Here is a 19,397-nt window from a genome sequence, read left to right on the forward strand (position 1 = left end):
GTTGACATTAGTGACATTTTACCAAAAAATTTCTCTCCATGACTTACTTTTAAAATGAAGTGGAAAAGTGGCATTTTTACATTTTTTACAGATCTCTTTAATGTCTGGTCAAAAAAGGAGACAGTTAGATTCTCAAACCTGCTTCTCCGTTCAATCTATTGCAATATATTGTTTTGATTAAAGTGTATGAAGAAAATTAGGCTTCATTCAGATATGTCCTTGGAAAAGGAAGTACCTTGCAGATCCCCTAAAAGGATCTTGGTACCTCACTTTTGAGAATCACTTGTATTTAGATCTTTGCTATGCAAAGTGCAATCCCCAGACCAGCAGAATCTGCATCTTTTGGGCACATGTTAAAAATGTAAAATTCTTGCCCCATCACAGGCAGATTGAATCAAGACATTCATTTTACAGGATCCAAAGATGATTCATGTACACATTAAAATTTGAAAAGGGAGAGCTGAAACAGTGTTCACCTGAGGTCCCTTTCGGTTCCGTGTAACATATTTTTGGTTAAATAAATAAAAAGTAGGGTAAATAATGTAATACCAAACATTATTTGAATAAATTATTATCCTACCATTCATGAAACCTTTTTACTAAGTACCCAAATTCATTAAGGAATTTAACCCTATTTAATTACATTTTTTCTTCCTTACTCAGGAGTTGCTTTTTAATAAAGCAACATAATAAGCCAGGATGTAAAAAAGAATAAAAAGCTTGAGGAATTCTTTAAGTCAGTTGGAACTGTTTTAGAATCCTTAGTTTCTAAGTATATTGCAAGCATATACTTGTGCTTTATTTTTCCTCTCAGCTGTAAAAATTTAGTTCTGTATTATCTACAGTCCATTATTCTTTACTGTCAATTATATTTCTTATCTGGATAATGCTTTCTTAATTTCACCAACCTCAATTTCTGGCTTCCAATGAGGAATAAAAAGGGCTATGTTTTTTTTTTTAATTTCCCAAAGTTTTCTCCTGTTTTGTGTATTGAGATAAATGGGGGATTTAAGTAAGTGCCTAGATTAAAGAATGATTTATATGATTATGTAAATGATAGTAATGACTGTGTTGAAATACGCCTGAAAGTATTGTACTTTCTTTTAACTCTGATTTGAATGTAATTTAACTAGTTTTTTTAAAAGTATGTGTTACCATTAGTCTACCTAACCTATTGCACATTTATTAATGAAATCTGCTTGGTTATTCATTGAGAGATTATAGGGCTCCTTGATGTAAACTTACCCCTGCCACTTCAGAATTCTGCTTTCTATCCCAGATTTACTGTGTATAACCAATTAATCATCAGTAAATTGCCCCCTCCTAAATGCAAGGCCTTCTATAGGTTTAGTACTAACTTAGAAAAGGAAAGAAGAGTCCCTCTTTCACACTCAGGATTACTTTTTTAGCTCTGAAGATCACAGAACTTTAGTCAGTTGAACCATAAGCTCTAGTTTCATGTTTTTAAAAATTTGTTTAAACACTTATTCACTTATTTAACATCTATTAATTGGGTATCTTTTACGTGCCAGTGAATAATGATACAGCAATGAATGAAATAGTATGTTTTGTTCTTCCTCCCACTTTTTAGTTGGAAAGGTAAACATGGAAGTAGTATTTACAGTAAAAAGGATGGATTTAATAGACATAATGAAGTAGGGGTTTTGATCTCCTGGAGAGGCTCAAAGACAGTATTCCTGAGATGTATATTTTAACTTAGAGCTTTATTGGCCTGCTATAACAGCGATGCTGAAGCAAATCTGTATGAAGGTATGAGCCAGTATTTCAGTCCTCTGGCACTCTTCACCAGAAGTATTTCTAGGATTCTTAGAAGAAAGTCATGCCAATATCATTCCCTCTGCTATGTTCCTACCACACTTTACCTCTGTTTTATTAATAAAATAATTATATTGATAGTAACTGTTGGCCCCCTCATAAGTACTCAGCTTCTCAAGGACAGGTTTTTCCTCTGTAGATCAACTTACTGTAACATGTCTGGCACTGCAGTGGTACACTGCCATGCAAATAGCTGCCTATAGCAATGGGCATATAATAAATATATACCCTCTGTGCTAGACATTGCATAAAACACTTTTCATGTATTATAATTCTTCCAACAACTCTGGAGGGAGGCATACTACTATTATCAACAGTTGATAATAAACAGTCTGAAACCCAGGATGGCTAGCTTAAGGTTACATATTTACAAAATAATAGTTATGATTTCAGATCCCCTGCTCACATCAAAATGCTATACAGAATCCATAAATGTCAATTATAATGTCAGTCTGTAATCTGAGGGCATTTGAACCTGTCTGTAAGTGCCAATATGAAGGGGACAAATGTAGACGATGGTTTAGCAATCATATTCTATAGTGCACTGATGATAAATTGTTGTATGTCATTGTTCTGTACATGCAATTCATTCAAGTCTAAGTGTTACTTGCTCAGAGGGGCCTTCCCTGCCTACCCTATCTAAAACATTCTTAAGTATTCACACATTTTACTTCTGTCCCTTTGTGGTTTTATTTTTCCTTATGGCTTTTATCACAGCCTTACAATATTTAAAGCCCCAATTAGAATACAAATTCTATGGGTTGGGGGTTTTATTTGACTTGTTCTTTGCTGTATTCCTTAGTGTTTAGAAACTGGCAGGTCATTGGCACTCTGTATTTATGAAGTGAATACAGAAATGTAGGGAGTGAAACACAATTTTATGTTGCCTCTGGAGGAAATGTGCTCTAGAGTTGGGTCTGCTTGAATTAGCCAAGTTACTTAACTTCCCCGAGCTTAAGTTGTTTATGAGGATTAAGGATGTAGAACATAGTAAAGTGCCTGACATGCACTTATCAATCAGTATTTATTAGGTATTGCCGTTCTTACTGTTAACATCATTGTGAATGCCTAGTAATGAAATAAGTTGTCTCTTGTTCTAGTCTTTTATCCATTGACATTCAGCAAATTGCAGTGATTAAAACGTGTTTAATGAACTTAAAGTTCAATTTTAAATGAGAGCAAATGAGCTTACATTTAATGTAATATTGCTTGTTGCCAATCACCTTGCAAAAGTGCTTTACATATACTATCTTGTTTTAACCTTTTGTGTCCAGGTAAGTAGTCGGTAGATAATATCTTCACTTCACAGGTAAGAAAATAGGTTCAGAGGTTAAACATTTTTTCCAAAGAAATGCAGGAAAAATAATAATAATAATAATAATAATAATAATAATCCTATATAATAAAGAGCTAATATGCTAATTAGATCGTATAGCAGAACGACTGTCCGGACATCCTTTCGGACGACCTTCCGCAGCCCGAGGTTGCGAGGGCCGAGCCCCTTCCATGAATTTCATGCATCGGGCCTCTAGTAATAATAATCATAATAAATGTCAGAATCAAGCATCACTGACATGACACAAATACAAACCTTGAAATTATTTCCTTTACCTGGTTCTGTTTTTTAACCTTTTTTCTAGACCTCAAGAGAAAAAAAAACTTTGGGTTACATGGGTAGCAGGTTGAGCCCCCTGTTCAAAGAAGTCTTCAGTTAACTTGAAAATCTCTGCCATTGGTAACGAGAAGATCCAAATAAGCGTACTAATATACTAGGCACAATTTTTGTCCACTGTTAAAAGAACAGAAACTGCAATAAACAATAGCATCAATGAAGGATATCTGAAGGATAGTGCATTTTAGGTTGGAGCAGTATAAAGGCTTTCATGTATCAGAGAGTAATGAGCCTTGAGGAATTATGAGGTAAACTAATTTTCTTTGATACAACTAGCTGGATTTGGTAGGGAGTTTGAAGAGGCTTGTTTTCCAATGGGATCATAAGGTATGTTCAAATTCCTCTGAACTAATGGTTCATACCAGTAAGAATCTAGCTGAATCCAGCCTCATAACAACCAAGTTAGGAATAATGGGGATTTTTTAATTACTTTGTTTGTGTAATTTGACTTTGTCACTAATTCTATTAGCCTTTCGATTGCAAGGTTTGAACATTCTGTCTGGGAAAAACAGAATTAAAGCAGTTAGGACAAAATTCCTTTTAGTTTTTATATAACAGATTGCAATTCACCCCTCCCCCCCCTTTTTTCTTTTTTCCGGGGAGAATTGCGACTGATTCTGATTAGATAGGGTTTGAAAAGTTGAGGGAAACACATTTTTTGTTTGCTTGTTTTTTATTTAGCAGCTGGAATTTTTGTGCTAGCCAGAGATCTCAATCCACTGGAATTAGCTGAAAAAATTTTTTTAATAAATTTTATTTCTGTTTCCATTCAGTACATTTGGATTATACATGTAAAAGAAAATTGTATATTATGGGCTATGTCTTGGGAACATTGTGAAAGATTTTTACAGTCATTCAATTACTCTACTGTGATTTGATTAAGATTAAAGGTTCTTAATATTAATCAGACTGTTAATCTTAAACCAGGCAGTTCTGGGTATCATTCCCAGTGTTTTAGGTGCTAGAGAACAATTATGAAATCCTTATTTCAAAATTTCCCAGGAAAGTTAGTTTTATTTATTCACACTGAATGTTGATCTATAATTCACAGGTTTTATCCTAAAAGTCATTAGACTATAGAATAAAAACTGGTAGGGTATAAAAAGATGGTTTCTATATTTAAGTACATTATAATAGTATTTAGTTTCCTGGTATTTTGTAGATAACTTATGTGCCAAAAGAGTCATACTTCAGCCTTTTTATTATATATGATTTAAAGTATACCTTGAAAGAAGTGTAGGACTTAGTTGGCTTAAAAAATGGGGGAATAGGAAGAGTATTCTTGTTGGTGAAAACAAGTGTTAAGTAAAAAGTAACCAGATTGATTGGACTTATCTTGGGTAGATAGGAATAGAGAAGTAGATAGAGTTGGATTGTGAGAGCTTTTTCACACCAGATTAAAGAATTAAAAGTACTTTAACATGGACTAGAAGCAACATTGAACCCTAGGCATTGTGGAATTTGGATTTGCTTTCTTTTATTCTAGATGCTGAAGATAATGCAGTGTATCTAATAGGTACTAGGTTACACAAGACTAAACTAGACACTCCATACATGCCAGTTGAATTAAGGAATTAATTCTAACTTTGACATACTATTAATTTCTGGCCCACCATTGTCATATTCGAATGGGGGTGAGGGGGGAGGACTTTCACTGAGATTCTTTTTTAGAGCTGAGATTCTGTGGCCATCTTATAGATGTGAACTGTTAGCCATTTTTGAGCAGTGTGATGTTAAATGATGTTAGGTGATTGGAAATGGTTAAATATCTCATGATTCAATGAAACCAGATGATTGAACTAGCCACAATGTAAAATACAAATTGGAGACAAGAGAATGGAAACAATGAGGCCTGTCTTAAATTGGTCTAAGCTTAAAGAGGTTATTACAGTTTTGATCATCTGGACTTGGGTGGTTACAACTGTTATACAAAAGAAACAACAATTTTTAGAGGTAACAGGTCAGTAAAAATTACATTTTGCCTGGTCAGCATCTTTGGCTGTTGGAGGGGATAGTAGGAGTATTAGTTGCAGAACTGCTTATCAGCAGTTTTAAACATGTATCTTTGTTAAAGAACTCATAGACAGTAATAGTACTTATATTGTAGGAAGAAGCATCCAAGAATGACTGTTTTCTGTCTGGAACATAGAAATAATGATGATACTATTGAAGAAATGGGGAAATCCAGAGAAAGGCATGGGCTTTCTGAACGAGGAATTAGAGTTTCGACATGTAAATTGTTATCTGTATGTGAATGGTATTTTTATTGTATATATTGAAAACTCTCATTTGATATGTAGAAAAGGTCGGTCTTCATAAATCTAGGTATCTGTGACTACATTATAACTTTGTCCTAAAAAAGCTACCTCATTTTGGTTTTGTTTGTTGCTCAATAGAGTTTAAAAACTTACCCACATCTTTATATCTGATAAATCTATGAAGCAGGCACCTGTTTTCTAGTTCTTCCATTTTCATTAGCTAACCATAATCTTAAACCGGCTTACTTAACCACTTAAGTTACAGGTAATACTATATTTCTGACCAATACCTGATATCCTATACTACCTACTTGGTAGGGATGAGCTGTGTTGAGCCAGAGATCTATGATAACTACTTTGAAATAGCTTGTTATGCTCTGGCTGGTGTGGTGTGGCTCAGTTGGTTGGAGCATTGTCCCATACACTGAAAGGTGGGTTCAGTTCCCGTGCAGGGCACATACCCAGGTTGTGGTTTCGCCCAGTCAGGGTGTATATGGGAGGCAACTGACCAATGTTTCTCTCTCTCTCTCTCTCTCTCTCTCTCTCTCTCTCTCTTCTCTCTCTCTCTCTCTCTCTCTCTCTCTCTCTCTCTCTCTCTCTCTCTCCTTCCTCTCTCTGGAATCAATTAAAAAAAATAAAAAAGAACATGTAGTAGCTTGTTAGAATTCATGGTCATTTCTACCTTTAGAGTAAAAGTATTTCTACCAAATACCTTCCAAGCTCTTACCTTACGCTACTGTTTAGTAATTGAAGCCTTAGTACCCACTGTCTTGATGGGGATTCAAGCTTACCAAATTACAGGCAATAGTATTTGATTCAGTTATATGTTAAAACAATTCAATGAACAACACATTTTCTACCATCCTTTGTTAATGCCATGAACAAAACCTTTCCTTAATAACTAAAATCAAAGAAGGGGTTATTTGGGCCCATGTGTTCTTCCTGGCAATGGAAATGTCTTTAAGTAGATAAGCATATTGAGGCTTTTTAATAGAAGAGAGGGAGGAGAATAAATTCTTACTACTTCTGTGTACCAATTCAAAGCTGTTTATTTTTTTAATGTACCATGAGAGCGTGGTGAGGCATTTACCTTAATATTACCACTTTTTAAATTAGGTAAACAGAGGAACTATTATCCACACTTTTCAAGTGAATTTAGGGGATATAGCTCAGTTCACACAGACTTGGTTTTTGAAAGCTTGAACTGAGTATTATGATCTCCTTGTCCAGTATACTTTTGGCTACATATTCTGAGTTACAGTTTGATCATTGAACTCAATCCCCATTTTATTTTAAAAGCATAGTTTCAACGTGATTAGGGGGAAGGGAATACTTAGATAAATAGTTTTCTAGTGTAGGTTTTAATGTCAAGGAGGCAGAACTTGTGGACATAATGGGTGGAGCTTTGAACAAGTAAAAATCTCATTTTGCTTGTCCAGGAATCTGTTGCTCTTGGAGGAGAAGCAGGAAGAATAGTAGCAAAACAGTTTCCCAGCTGTGTAGAATGTAGTTTTGTTTAAAGGGCCAATCTAAAATAACTAGATTGTCGCAGGGCAAACCCATATCTGAGAGTTGGGGAAGCATGGCTAATGTGAAACAAGAAATTATGCTTCAGTCTGACTTTGATGTCTGCCTTGCTTATGCTGTGGGCTAATTTACTCTGTTAATTTACATTGTCATTTTCCTTTGTAACAAGTCTATTTTGCCTTTTCTGATGGATTTTACAAAGAAAGATTTTTGCTCAGTGTTTGTCATCGTAAATTCTCATTGCTGCTGCTGTCCTCAAAAGGATTGTGTAAATGAGGTGGGTAAGAATTTTCAATATACAAAAGATACATATGTATCTATATATTTTTGGTGGTATGTGTAGAAAGCTTCACTTAAAGTGTTGAAATTGTTGATTTTAGAATGCTTTTTAAAATATTTAAAGTTTTATAGTTGAGTTAATTTTACACTATATTTTATGTGAAGAGGAACAAGGCTTTTCTCAATTCTGAATGGTTAGGAGAAGTTTTACTTTTATGTAAAAATAGTTAAATGTTACTTAAACACATTTGAAATGTAAGCTTTTAAGAAGTAAGTGCTGACGATTTTTAAGAACTAGAAGATTGAGCCAGAAGAATACTATATAATGACTTATTTTTCCAGTAAATTAGTTGGCAAATCATAAGTATATAGAATTCAAAGAAAAACTCAGAGTCTATAAAATGCATGTATATGTTTTTGTTTTTTCTTAGTTATAAAAAATAAAACAACGTTTTATAATCATTTATATCAACTCGTGCAGTTATTTTTGTGTACTACGTTTAAAATTGCCCAAAAGTGGCCTTTGTTTTTTGTTTTAAGAGAATACATAATTTTGTATAACCCTCAAAATATCTTAAACAGTAGATGTTCAAGAGGTACTTTTGTTTAATGCAGAGAAACCTTTCTACTTTCCCATGTCAAAAAACATAATATGGTACTACTGCCCAGAGAAGAGATCCTGTGAGTTACAAAAGTAAATGAATATTTCTAAAGCCAGTTGGTTGCTGGCTGAGGAAGACTGTGTACCTTTTAACTATTCATTTTTCTTATGTGTAAAATATTAGCTAAACTTATCTACCTTATTATTCCGTTCTGTTTTGTGTTTTTGAACTTCATTCACAATAGGTGAGCAAAATTTTGCTTTCACTGGTTAGAACAGGGCTAGAATAGGACTGTGTGTGGCTAAATCATAAAGTAAAGAAAAGAGAGAGAAAAAAGAAAGTAAAGAGGTGGCAGGATTTTTTTAGGCTCTAAGTTGTCCACCCTATTGAAGTATATGAACCAAAAGGAAAAAAAGATGAAAACTTTTTTCATCAAAACATTTTTTCTTCATTATTTTGTCCTGTCTGGTGCTTAAAATCATGTTTTAGAATAATCTCAACCAACTTTTAAAAAAATTATTAAATGTATTGGGGTGACACTGGTTAATATGATCATACAGGCTTAAAGTGTATATTTCTGTGATAAATGATCTTCATAATACATTTTATGCCCACTACCCAAAGTCAAATCATCACCATATATTTGGCCCTCTTTATCTTTTACTACCCCTCAACCAACTTTTTTACATTAACAATTACTTATTAAAATTTTTGAAAATACATAGAGCTTTCTCATCTCCTAAGAACAAGAAACCTGTGAGTATAATGTGTATATGAAAACCTGTACTCGTTTCTTTTAAGCAGCTTTCTATTTATATGTACCGGGTGACTTTTCTGTAGGCCACTTTAAGGGTCATGTGGTTTCATACTAATTTTTACATTTTTGGGTCTTTTTAAATAAACAACCCCTATAAAGTCCTGCTTCTCAAATGATTCAGAATATCTCTGCTAGATATTTTTATAATCTTGACTTCTTGATGGTAGCCGACTGGTGAAATACCTTTTTATTCTTTTCATTACCTAAGTGACTAACAATAAGCAGCCTTAATCTTTTAATACCAGCTGCTGGACTGGTAAGGTGTGTCTCCATTTTATTGGGCTACTTTGGCACCTGCAATACATTTTTGAAGGCAGCAGTAACATTTGAATATGTAGAGTTTTACTGCCAGAAGGCCAAACTCATTCCTCTAAATGTGTGTGTTGTATAGCATTGGTATGGAATTTTCCATACCTAAATCTTAGCTAGAGGTTGAAAAAGTAGCATAACCTAGTATAGTTCAGGGTGTTATACAATGCACAGTTGGTTTTGCTGTTGGTGACTTTATATCTCATTTGTTCCACTCTTATTTCTATTTGTAAATAAGATTTGATTTCTTATTTGTAAAGTCATGAGTGTATATATGTTTGCATGGATAGGATTAACAAAAGGACCAAGGATTGAAAGCAGATTCACAGTGGATCTTGGTGATTATTATTCAAGAGAATTCTCTGCTTCCTTTTAACTCTAAACTTTATTATCTTTGCTGATTTCCTTGAAGTCTAAAATGGCTTTAGATCAGCAAACTTAATAATTCAAAGAGCTTTCAACCTAGATATTACATTTGATTCTAGCTGCTGTGAATATAGATAAGTGAATTGTGCAAGTATTCCCATTTGCTTGACAAGGAATCTGAAGCTCAGCTGTTTCTATTTGCCCAGTTCACACGGAATTCAACTTTTCTATTAAATCCTTTTATCTTTCCAATATGCTTAAGCTAAATTGAAGCGACTTTTGATAGAATCAGTATATATGTACTTTATTAACTTAATATGGCAGGGGTCCTCAGACTTTTTAAACAGGGGGCCAGTTCACTGTCCCTCAGACTGTTGGAGGGCCAGACTATAGTTTAAAAAAAAACTATGAACAAATTCCTATGCACACTGCACATATCTTATTTTGAAGTAAAAACAAAACAGAACGGGAACAAATACAATATTTGTATTTACATGTGGCCCGCGGACCGTAGTTTGAGGACCCCTGATGTAGAGTTTTACTGCCAGAAGGCCAAACTACATTCCCCTAAAATGTGTTTATGGAAAAAGGAACATTTTCCTAATCATATTCTTTATTCTCTTTTGCTGCTTTTCTGTAGCATTTAGAATGTTTTTACATGCAAAGGCCAACTATATATGTGTCCACTTTTAGCAAAGAATTGTCTTTCAGATAATTTTCTGCCAATAGTGAATGTTCTATGAACTCAATATATAGTATTTTAGAATGTTTTTCCATTACATTTATGAATAGCATTTTAAAATTTGCTTTTAGCCCCACTGGCGTGGCTCAGTGTTTGAGCGTCAGCCTATGAACCAGGAGGTCACAGTTTGATTCCTGCTTAGGGCATATGCTCGGGTTGTGGGCTCGATCCCCAGTCTGGGGCAAGCAGGAGGCAGCCTATCATTGATTCTCTCTCATCATTGATGTTTCTATCTCTCTCTCTCCCTCTCTCTCTCTCTCTCTCTCTCTCTCTCTCTCCCTTCCTCTTTGAAATCAATAAAAATATATTTAAATTAATGAATAAAATTTGCTTTTTTTTGTTTGCTACAGTAAACAGTTCTACATGTTTATTGTAGAACATTATAAACAAATATAATACAAAATCTCTAGTGTTTCTACTACCAGAGAACTTTTAGTATGCATCATCTATTTTTTTTTTTTCTTAAAACAGTTCCTATTTTCTTAAGCCTTAATTTGAAATACCATACCACCTTGCTCAATTAAAGCAGCTTTTTGCTTCAGAAGCATTATTTTCTTATTTTTATTAGAATTCAAAGACCAGTTGGGAAAACTTAATTTGCTGGATTTGAAAGTAAGCAAAATACAAACTGCTATCTTTGTAGTCATTACTCAGAAGTGAACCTTTTAAATACATTGATTCAATTTTAGGATCAGCACTACTACACAGTTCCTTGCTGTGGAAGGTTAGCCATAGAGGCAGAATCCTCTAAATTAGGACTTTTGAATAATGCATTGAGTAAATAATGATAATTATTTCACTACAACTCTAGTATTTGAAAACTTTTTTTGAGCTAACTATTTGATGTTGAGTTGACCCTTCAAATAGCACAGGTTTAAACTATGCAGGTCCCTTTTTACATTTAAAAAAAATATGTAATATATATCATACAAAATATGTGTTAATCAGCTATGTTACTAATAAGGTCAACAGAGGGCTATTAGTTGTTAAGTTTTGGGGGAGTCAAAAGTTGCAAGTGGATTTTCAACTGCCCAGGGGGGTTCAGTGCCACAAAGGTCAACTGTATTTCATTTCAATCTATGAGAAATTACATGCATTTCTGTGATCTATCAAATTATCATTAACTTTGGTTTAATATATCTTGTCACTGAGACTGTAGATTATTAGAATTTATATATATTCTAACTTTTCTAGTTCCTCTGCCCTATTTTCCTATGTTTTGTGTATTTAGATGTCACTTGGATAGTGTCTGTGGTTAATCAGATGAGTTGGGAATAATGAGTTGGTTTTGTCCACATCACCTCTCAGATAGGGGTATTTTGTTATTCTTGTATCTTTCAACACATTGCTGAAATTTTTATTTGCAAAGAATTCTCATGAAGATTCTAAAATATCACTGTGATGCTATTTAGAATTACATGTAATAGTTGTATTGACTGTTCTTCTGAAATTAATTAAACACTTAGTCTTTCATATGGGTCTAATGTATCACTCTTCATTTTGTGTTTCATATGTATAAGACAGTTTGCTCTTCAGTTCTCATGCCAAACCAGCCCAAATCCTTAACTCCTTCTATACTTGGTGAGTTTGTTAGAGAGTACTGTAATCATAGAATACCTGCCAAACTGAGCATGTGAATTCATGTCCACACATGAGTTCAGTGTTCAAAACAGTTAATTGCTGTGTTGATTAATGTGTTAAGTAACAAGGTTGAACAAAAGACATTCTAACCAATTAGAGTATTTGGACTTCTTTTTAGCCAATAACTTCTTTTACTTAAAACAAAGCAGAAAATGTTGACAACATTCTAAAATTTTCGCTAGCCACATATAGAAGCCATGGAAGTAAGTGACCCCTACCATCTGTTTCTTTCTTTTGTCTTGTGGGAGTTACATTGACACTACTCAGCTCAGCCGGCATGAACCAGCGCCTGCAGACAAATCAGAAAAAAGCCAGGTTGATAAGAAAGCAATCTAATGGAACCTTAAAAGTCAATTGAAAGTCAAAGTTCAAAGGCTCTGCTTTTATTAATGTGTTCTTGTCACTGTTTTTATGGGTTTCAGGGGGTGAAGCCAGCCAGTTTTGACAAAGTAGCAATTCCTGAAGTGAAGGAAATTATTGAAGGATGCATTCGGCAAAACAAAGATGAAAGGTAAGTTGCCTCTAGACCTGTTGCTTAAACAAAAACCTAAAATGTAACATGCTGTGAATATAACACTCAATCTAAGGTGTATTTTACTTGTAATTAGTTTTCAATTAATGTCATAATATCTTTAAAAGTAGAATTTTGTCCATTGAAGTATTCAAATTTGATATACTGAAAGGTTCTAAAACTATGGTTTAGTAGAGTTTAAGTAAACCAAATTACCTGAAACATCAACATTTAATGATAACTTTGTATAGCATCAGTTTGATGTATAAAACTCAGTAGAGTTCAGTCCTGGTCGGTGTGCTCGGTGGTTAGAGAGTCAGCCTATGCTCCAAAGTGTTGTGGGTTGGATTCCCCCGTCAAGGGCATGTACCTGGTTGCAGGTTCCATCAGGTGCGTGCAGGAAGGCAACCAATCAGCGTGTCTCTCTCACTTCGATGTTTCTCCTCTTCCCTTCCTCCCTTCCACTGTCTCTAAAAATCAATTGTAAAAATATCCTCACATGAGGATTAACAACAAAACAGAAAACTCAGTAGGGTTCCATCTCTAATGCAGCAAATCTATTCCTTAGTTTTTTATCCATTGAATTCTAAAAGGTAAAATAAAATCTTAGCTCTTGAAAATCAACTCAACTATACAGGTCTTGATTTGCTTTTATTGTGCCAGAATTGAAGAAGAGCAAAACATCAAAATTCCTTTGAGTAAAAGGAGACGACTTTGCCCAAAGCTTAGGAGGAGATCTGGCTTAGTCATTTGTACTAACAGAGGACTTTTCTCAGAGGAGTGGCAGGTATCTGATCTGCCATATAGCTGATTCATCACCCGTTAGGCATGGCAAAGGTCCAATGTCTGTTTTTGAAAAATAATCCACTTTCAATGCCCCCCCCTTACACTCTAAAAAAAAAAAAAAGATCAGCCTGTACAAATATAAATTGTAAGTTGAGCATAGTCTACCTCCAGAAGAATGTGAGCAATCAGGTATATCAACCAAATTAAAGAATTCCATATCTTCCCTTCTCCAGTCTCATGCTCTTTTCATAACTTCATTATTTGGAAGAGGTTAACATCATGATCTTTAAGGCTTTTTAGTAGAAATTTAATTTGGGTTTCTATTTTTGTATGCACTGATTGGAGAGTCCTTAATCTCTTTAAGAACTTTTTTTACTATAAACAAAGGAGTATTTGTTTCCCAGTCTTCAAACATATTACTCTGTTTCTTTTCTGGATGGACCAGTTCACTAGATTACTGGTATTTTGAGACCATTTATCTAAAGAAGATTGTTCCACAATCAGACTTCTGCCTAGTACACAAATTGTTGAACAGGAATTGAGAGAATTTTGGGGGGTAAATAAAGCTTCTCTAGTAGTAGAAGGTAATGAACTTGAAATCAAAAGATTTATTTTTGAGTTTTAATTCCACCATTTACTACTTTTATAACTATGAGCAAGATTTTCAATCTCTCTGAACTTCCATATCCTAATTAGGATATCTTATTGAATGTTGGTCAAGGATCAGATGAGATCCTACATATGAGGATTTTTTTTTGGTAACTATAAATGCTATATAAACAATTATATGGTATTTTGAAGCTATGATAGTCTTTGTATTACTTGGTATTGTTAGTACACTATTAACTTAAATTAGATAATTATATTAAAAAGGTAACAATACTTTCCATTTTTATTCATAAATGATAGTTATATATGAGATTGTTATGATGTTCTGTAACTTGAGAGTAAAATTCTATGAACACTATTCAAATGGAGCAATGTAAAAATGAGTTACAAATTTCCCTTGTTCTTTGTCAATCCTTTTCATTATTCCAAGCATAACAATAATTAGCCACACTTGAAAATTATCTTTTAAATCTAATGGCGCTTTATGTGTGTTTTTCCCCCCTTCTCTTTTTGGAAGATATTCTATCAAAGACCTTTTGAACCATGCCTTCTTCCAGGAGGAAACAGGGGTACGGGTAGAATTAGCAGAAGAAGATGATGGAGAAAAGATAGCCATTAAATTATGGCTACGTATTGAAGATATTAAGAAATTAAAGGGAAAATACAAAGACAATGAAGCTATTGAGTTTTCCTTTGACTTGGACAGAGATGTGCCAGAAGATGTTGCTCAAGAAATGGTAAATTATCACTAATCAGCCATTTAAAAATTGATGCAGATTTATGTATATTGATATTATTGAACAAAAAAGCAGTTTATGAAGCAGTGTATATGGCATATCCCATTGATATAAAATTGTGTTGATTAATGGCCCCAAAATTACTTTTGAGGAAAAGACTTAGATAGGTATGGATGGATGGATGGATCTAATAGAATAGAATATGACTATGGAAATAAAGAAACTAGAATACATTCTGAAGTAATTTTGAGAATTTAATGTTAAATGACTCCTAGTTTGTATAAGCATATTTAGTGAGAATGCAAAGTTAGGTCTTCTAAATATTGATACATTTGCCTTTGAGCAGTCATCTGTATAAACCCTAAATTAATTATTTTTACTTTTAAAATTGTTGTTGCCGAAACCGGTTTGGCTCAGTGGATAGAGCGTCGGCCTGCGGACTGAAAGGTCCCAGGTTCGATTCCGGTCAAGGGCATGTATCTGGGTTGTGGGCATATCCCCAGTAGGAGATGTGCAGGAGGCAGCTGATCGATGTTTCTCTCTCATCGATGTTTCTAACTCTCTATCTCTTTCCCTTCCTCTCTGTAAAAAATCAATAAAATATATTTAAAAAAAAATAAAATAAAATTGTTGTTACTTTTACTTAACATATTTACCACAGTTGTTTTATCTGGTTAAGTGGTTGCCTAGTGCAGTGGTCGGCAAACTCATTAGTCAACAGAGCCAAATATCAACAGTACAACGATTGAAATTTCTTTTGAGAGCCAGATTTTTTAAACTTAAACTATATAGGTAGGTACAGTGTTATTAACTTAATTAGGGAACTCCTAAGGCTTAGGAAGAGCCACACTCAAGGGGCCAAAGAGCCGCATGTGGCCCGCGAGCCACAGTTTGCCGACCATGGGAGTGAAAGGAAGTCAAGCAACACAGGTTAATAGTAATGGTTATGTGTGAGTGGGAAATAGAATGAATAGAATCTCCTGGGACTTAATTTGATTGAAAAACTTTGGTTTTAGGTTTCCCATTGTTTTGTTGTTGTAAGAAGTGAAGGTTTACCCACCTCTCAAGTTTCTACAAAGCCTTGGCACCCACCCCATGAGTATCTACAAAAATGGTGGGAAAATGCATAATGTTAGACCAGTAATTTCACAGTTTGGTTAAGATCAAGTCTTAGAGAGCCTTCTCCTTCTCTACTTTTCTCCCAAAAGGGCCTTTTTTGTTTTATATTTGGTTTGTTTTCTTTTGATAACCTACTGCTTCCTAATGTACATTTCTATCCTATAGGTAGAGTCTGGGTATGTCTGTGAAGGTGATCATAAGACCATGGCAAAGGCCATCAAAGATAGAGTGTCATTAATTAAGAGAAAACGGGAGCAGCGGCAGTTGGTGCGGGAGGAGCAAGAAAAAAGAAAACAGGAAGAGAGCAGTTTCAAACAGCAAGTAGATCAACAATCAAGTGCTTCCCAGGCAGGAATCAAGCAGCTCCCCTCTGCTAGCACTGGCATACCTACTGCCACTACCACTTCAGCTTCAGTGTCTACACAAGTAGAACCTGAAGAACCTGAGGCAGACCAACATCAGCAACTACAGTACCAACAACCTAGTATATCTGTGTTATGTAAGTATTTTGGGAAGTGGACAAGTATTTTAAGGATACTCCTAATTGACTTTTTTAATAGAGGGCCAAATTATTTTGTTTTACTGTAATGGGGGAACTATCTTTTCTGATTCTAGATTTATATTGAGGTCTCGTTACTTCCTGTGGATGCAGAGTTGTATCATCCATCTCTAAGAATACTTTAATAGCCACCCCATACTTGGTAGGGCCCATATCTGGATGATACTATTTTCTCTGCCTCTCCCCTCTGGCCTCTGTTTGTTTTGTTTTGAATTTTTTAATTTAAATTCTTTATTGTTTAAAGTATTATATATGTCTCCTTTTCCCCTATTGATCTCTCCCCAGCTGCTCTCACCCCATCCCACCCCATCCCCCCCCCCCCCCAGCACATGCCCTCACCTCCTATTCTCTATGTCCATTGGTTATGCTTGTATGCATGCATACAAGTCCTTTGGTTGATCTCTTACACTCTCCCCTCCCTTGCCTTCTCTCTGAGGTTGGACGATCTGTTCGATAGATTCTGTGTCTCTGGATCTATTTTGGTTCATCAGTTTATTTTGTTCATTATATTCCACAAATGAGTGAGATCATGTGATATTTATCTTTCTCCAACTGGCTTATTTCACTTAGCATAATGCTCTACAGGTCCATGACTTTTTATCTTCTTATTAATGATGTTGCACTGGTCTCTTGGTTTTGAATTATGAATGCAACATATAATAAGTTTGAAATGGTTACCATCTACCTGTTTCTATTCTTACATTCATGACTAATAGAAAGAAGGATGGGGCAGTGAGGAAATGTGAAAAGGATATAAGATAATTTTACAGATTCCTTCATCTTGGAAATTCCAATTTAGGGAGTTCTACTTTTCACAGATCCTTAAAATGAAACCCTATATAATAAAAGGCTAATATGCAAATAGACCAAACCACAGAACCACTGGTTGCTATGACATGCACTAACCACCAGGGGGCAGATGCTCAATGCAGGAGCTGCCCCCTGGCGGTCAGTGCTCTCCCACAGAGCCTCTCCCGCCTCCACAACAGCGCTAAGGATGTCTGACTGCTGGGTTAGGCCCACTCCAGGGAGAAGGCATAAGCCATCAGTCGAACATCCCCTGAGGGCTCCCAGACTGTGAGAGGGTGCAGACTGGATTGAGGGACACCCCCCACCCCACCCTTGAGTGCATGAATTTCATGCATTGGGCCTCTAGTGTAATTTATAATAAAAAATGAACAAGTTTATGTTAGCTACTTATAATTTAAGAGCTAACTTACATTAAACCCATTAATCTGGTTTAGCTCTTAACAAAGTTGAATAATGTATAAATTGGAAACTAATGAGACTGCTAGAAGTTACAGAACTACCTGCTTAATACTAAGAACCCACTGATCTCCAAATTCAGGACTTTGAAAGTTATGTCAAACTTAAGGCTAACAGCATTCCATTTAATTCCTTTATTTGTAAGATAATAAGAGTCTGTGATAGCCAGGGATTTTTTTCTTTTTAAGACATTAAAACTTTCTTCCATATGGATCTCTCATTTAAATATAGAAATATACTTAGTAAATTAACTAGTATTCATTATTTATTTAGTTCAGGTCTGTGCAAAGATAAGAACTATTTGATCCTAAAGTCATCAGTTTGTGATGAGGAAAATGTGAACCTCCATTTTATGATTTGTCTCTCTCTGTTTTTCTCCTTCAGCTGACGGCACTGTTGACAGTGGTCAGGGATCTTCTGTCTTCACAGAATCTCGAGTGAGCAGCCAACAGACAGTTTCATATGGTTCCCAACATGAACAGGCACATTCTACTGGCACACTCCCAGGGCACACAGCTTCTGTTGTCCAAGCACAATCTCAGCCCCATGGGGTATATCCACCCTCAAGTATGGTAAGTAACAGCTTAAGAGAGTGTAAACCTGTAATGAGAGCCAATAGATAATGTGCTAAATTTAAATTATTTCTCATATCCAGGTAATAGCATGAGTCTGAAGTAGAAAATATACATGGTGTATTTCTGAAAGAAATAGGTTTATTATTGAGTGTATTAAGAGTAGTTCAGGCAGGGCAGGGAATACACACACACACACACACATATGGAAGGGTCAGCTGGGTATAAGATTTAGGCTGTTCTGCCTTTGATTAAAGATAATGATAATGTTCTCTTTAGCACTTTAGAGTTGAAACTGTTCAGAGCAGCATAAGTTAGATATACAAATGTTTGGGGGTTGGGGGTAAGGAGAGTTTTTCAAAGCTTACTTATTAAAAGAATTACTAAGTATTTTCTGTAAGATTTTTTATTGTATAAAACACAGGTAAGAGCTTCAGACCATTATAGAATGCTGCATGTGAGTACTCCAGAGTGAAAGAATCCTTTATTTGTATGACCATTTAATTTAGCGCTTGTGTTTAATCATTAGTTGCTATGTATGTTCCTTCTTAAGTCTGTGTTGGATACAGTTCCTTCCTTATTATATGTTCATGTGCTTTTTCCCTTTATTTGGTATCTGTTTCTTACTGATTTATTTTTAGAATCAACTTGTGGAGATTATTTCCTAAAACGTTTTATACATTTATATATACATACATACACAGACACATATATACACATTATTACCCCATGTTTTACATTAGCCATTTTTGCTTCTTATAATATTAAACTAGACCATCAGATAATATCTCTTTAGACAGGTAGATTTCCCTTTCGCAGAAAGCTTTTAATCTGAATTTTGTGGAACTCTTGCTCTTTAATAAATGAAAATATTTCTCTGTTAAGAAATACTTCTGCTTGCTCTTGTCTTTTATCCTACAGCTTGGGATAAAAGGTGTTTATTTCAGAGTCCATTTATCAGTCCTACATTGGCTAGGTCTCAAGATGAATGGCCATAGTAACACAAAGAAAACTACTAATGTACAAATGTTTAACAATCTACTTTTCTGACCTTTAAGATAATTAGATAGGTTAGAAAAACTTTATAAAGAGTGTATAGATGTATTTCTGTGATCTGGCAATATTATTTGTCAGAATTTCTTGTCAGTTTCTACTCTTGTTATAATTGACTTTTTTCTCATCATCACAC

At 34.8% G+C, this 19,397-nt stretch overlaps 1 protein-coding gene across 14 annotated transcripts in view; it reads left to right on the plus strand.

The window, feature by feature from the left end:
• WNK1 (WNK lysine deficient protein kinase 1) overlaps positions 1 to 19,397 on the plus strand; it is a 151,587-nt gene that overhangs the window by 83,289 nt on the left and 48,901 nt on the right. For 13 of the 14 annotated variants that reach the window (XM_059683922.1, XM_059683923.1, XM_059683919.1 and 10 more), the window contains exons 5-8: positions 12,472 to 12,560; positions 14,473 to 14,692; positions 15,977 to 16,310; positions 18,021 to 18,208. In XM_059683922.1, the coding sequence (XP_059539905.1) occupies positions 12,472 to 12,560; positions 14,473 to 14,692; positions 15,977 to 16,310; positions 18,021 to 18,208 (831 nt within the window). Of the gene's footprint in view, positions 1 to 12,471; positions 12,561 to 14,472; positions 14,693 to 15,976; positions 16,311 to 18,020; positions 18,209 to 18,632; positions 18,666 to 19,397 lie in introns of all 14 variants that reach the window. The other variant, XM_059683918.1, reaches the window with a different exon arrangement.

Source organism: Myotis daubentonii, chromosome 2 (assembly GCF_963259705.1).
Source record: "Myotis daubentonii chromosome 2, mMyoDau2.1, whole genome shotgun sequence".
NCBI lineage: Eukaryota > Metazoa > Chordata > Mammalia > Chiroptera > Vespertilionidae > Myotis > Myotis daubentonii.